Below are 2,500 nucleotides of genomic sequence, written 5' to 3'. Positions count from 1 at the left end.
CAGCGAGGTTGGACGCGTGGCATGTGTAGGACCCGCGATGCTCCGACCCAACGCTGTCGATACTCAGGATGGACGTTCGCTCCCCCACGCGCTGAGAGAAGATCCCAAGGGCGGGACGGACCTCCTGTCCGTGCAGCGTCCAGCGGATGGAGATCGGAGAGTCCCCCTCACCTACCACGCAGATCACCTGCACCAGACTCCCGGCTCGGATCTGATCCTCGAACTTGAAGGGGATAATCCGAGGAGGAACTGCGGCGGGGTGACGAGGGCGGTCTCAATGGTGGGGCCGTGGAGGAATAGGAGGAGGAGGAGGTGGTGGTGGTGGTAGTGGTGGTGGTGTATGGGAGTGAGTTCGGGGACATCGGGGGTACAACGTGTGACTTCGTACTGGAAACCTGACCAGAGGGCGTGTGGAGGGGATGGGGAGGAGGGGGGTTGGCATGTGTGGTCATTATGGTGATTTGTGGAGAAGAACGTGGTGGCAGCGTAAGGTTAAAAGCATCACGGCTGAACAGCACAAAATGCAGCACATGGAAGAACACGTTAAGTCAAGAGCATTTTGAAAAAAAAAAAAAAAAAAATCGTGAAATTGCCCCCAAGACCGATTTTTTTGGGGGGTTGTCATTTGTTTAGGGGGAAGGGAGCAAATTCACCAGCATTGTGGGGGGAGCTGAGCGTGGGGGGGAAGGGGTAGGGGGGAGGGAGAGGAGGCCAGATCAAGCACGACTTGGGGCAGTGGCAGCGACTACGAAAAAATAGATAAAAAAGAACTACAAAAGGCGATATGATTACTGCAATAATAAAGAGGATGACAATAGTGATAACATGAAAAATAAATAATAATAATGACACTAATAACCAAAACAATAAATAATAATAATTATGATAATTATTGTAACATGAAAAAGGATAATAATGATAATAATAATAATAATAATAATAATAATAATAATAATACGAACATTATTCATTATGAAAAAACGACAAACTCCTCCCCTCCTTCCCCTTCTCTAAAAAAAATCTCCAGCTCAGTCTCGTCCTCGACATTAGCCCCTCAAGGGCTACCTTATACGACACAAATTCTCGAGTCCAACTCCAGGAGCACCGCTAGGATTCCAAGCTGGGCCTTAGTCGACGTAAGATGTTGTTCTCGAAGGAGGTGACGCCTTTGCGAGGCAATACATCGAAGAGGACCCTGGGAGCGTTGTTGTTGTTGTTGTAGTTCCCTAGACTGTCTGGCCGAGCAGTCCCTCCCGTCTCCCTGAGGAACGCCACGGCTGGAATTGAGTTTTCCCACAAATCCCTTATAGTGTATTTTGTGATGTTGGGGTGCGTGATTGTGTACAGTGCAGTCTTCCATAATATGTTGTATATTATGGGGTGAAGTGTTGCATCCTGGACAGTTATCTGCGATGAGGTTATCCAGCCTCTTCTGGTAGCTTAGAAGGACTGGATGGTGGCCGTACCGTAGTCTGGCCAAGTGGACTCTGTCCTTTTTGGGGTGAGAGGACTCAGTGGGATGGATATCAGGGGGTCTGGCATGCAGCAGTTGGTTGACGGAGCAGTGATATGATTAGGGATATGCTTCTGGAGGCTGATGTCTGGTGGTTGTGGAGGAAGAGAAAAAGAGGACGAGTATTTGTGTGTGACATAGGTATTTGGGTGTTGCTTTGATGTTTCTTGGTGTCTGTTGGGAGCGTTGATGGGGAGGGGAGGAGGGAGAGTTCGAAGGGGGAGCAGGACCACCTGGTTCTCCCCACGCTCGGCTTTGCCTTTGTCAGGAAGCTCATCAACACGATAATCATTATAAATCAATAAAATAATAAAAATAAAACAAAAATAGATAAATAAAAACAAATAAAACAATCAAATCAAAAGTAAGTACGAAAAAAAAGAAGTATAACAACAACTCATAAAGTAATCATATATGCAGTAAAATAAATTAATAAAAAATATACAAATAAATTCATAAAAAAATAAAGGTATTCCCTTCACGGATTTGTATGGTTTGGTAAGATGGTAGCAATAACACAATGGTGTGTGATAGAGAGAGAGAGAGAAACAAAACAGGGGTCATACAAGGTCACAACGTGGTCATCAAATAAGATGAGTAACGTACTGTAATGAAAACGCTAATTTCGACATACAAAACGTATAAGTACACATATAGAGTATATATACACACATACACACACACACATATATGTGTGTGTGTGTGCGTGCATATATATATATATATATACACACACACACATATATATACATATATATGTACACATACACACACACACATATATATATATGTATATATATATATATATATATATATATATATATATATTTACATTTTCATCAACCACAATCCACTTTAAATCTAAGCCATCAACATCGAGAGACTCGACGAGGCCAACATGCAGAAAATGAAGCGTGGTACAGCCAAGGACTCGAACCTGTGCTAGCACGTGACAAGTGTTAGAGACTTAATCGATTGCGCCATCAA

General features: G+C 43.8%; 1 protein-coding gene across 50 annotated transcripts in view; it reads right to left on the bottom strand.

Moving 5' to 3' along the window:
• Nucleotides 1–2,500, bottom strand: part of Dscam1 (Down syndrome cell adhesion molecule 1) — a 635,227-nt gene that overhangs the window by 132,768 nt on the left and 499,959 nt on the right. For 6 of the 50 annotated variants that reach the window (XM_076208806.1, XM_076208712.1, XM_076208854.1 and 3 more), the window contains exon 14: nt 1–249. This exon is cut by the window's left edge and continues 36 nt beyond it. The exons of the other annotated variants lie outside the window; for them this stretch is intronic. In XM_076208806.1, coding sequence (XP_076064921.1) covers nt 1–249 — 249 coding nt within the window. The remainder of the gene's footprint in view (nt 250–2,500) is intronic. 50 annotated transcript variants of the gene reach the window in all.

Source organism: Oratosquilla oratoria, chromosome 1, assembly GCF_046742065.1.
Source record: "Oratosquilla oratoria isolate Oo_2021 chromosome 1, ASM4674206v1, whole genome shotgun sequence".
NCBI lineage: Eukaryota > Metazoa > Arthropoda > Malacostraca > Stomatopoda > Squillidae > Oratosquilla > Oratosquilla oratoria.
This window is presented reverse-complemented; position numbering and strand designations above follow the sequence as displayed.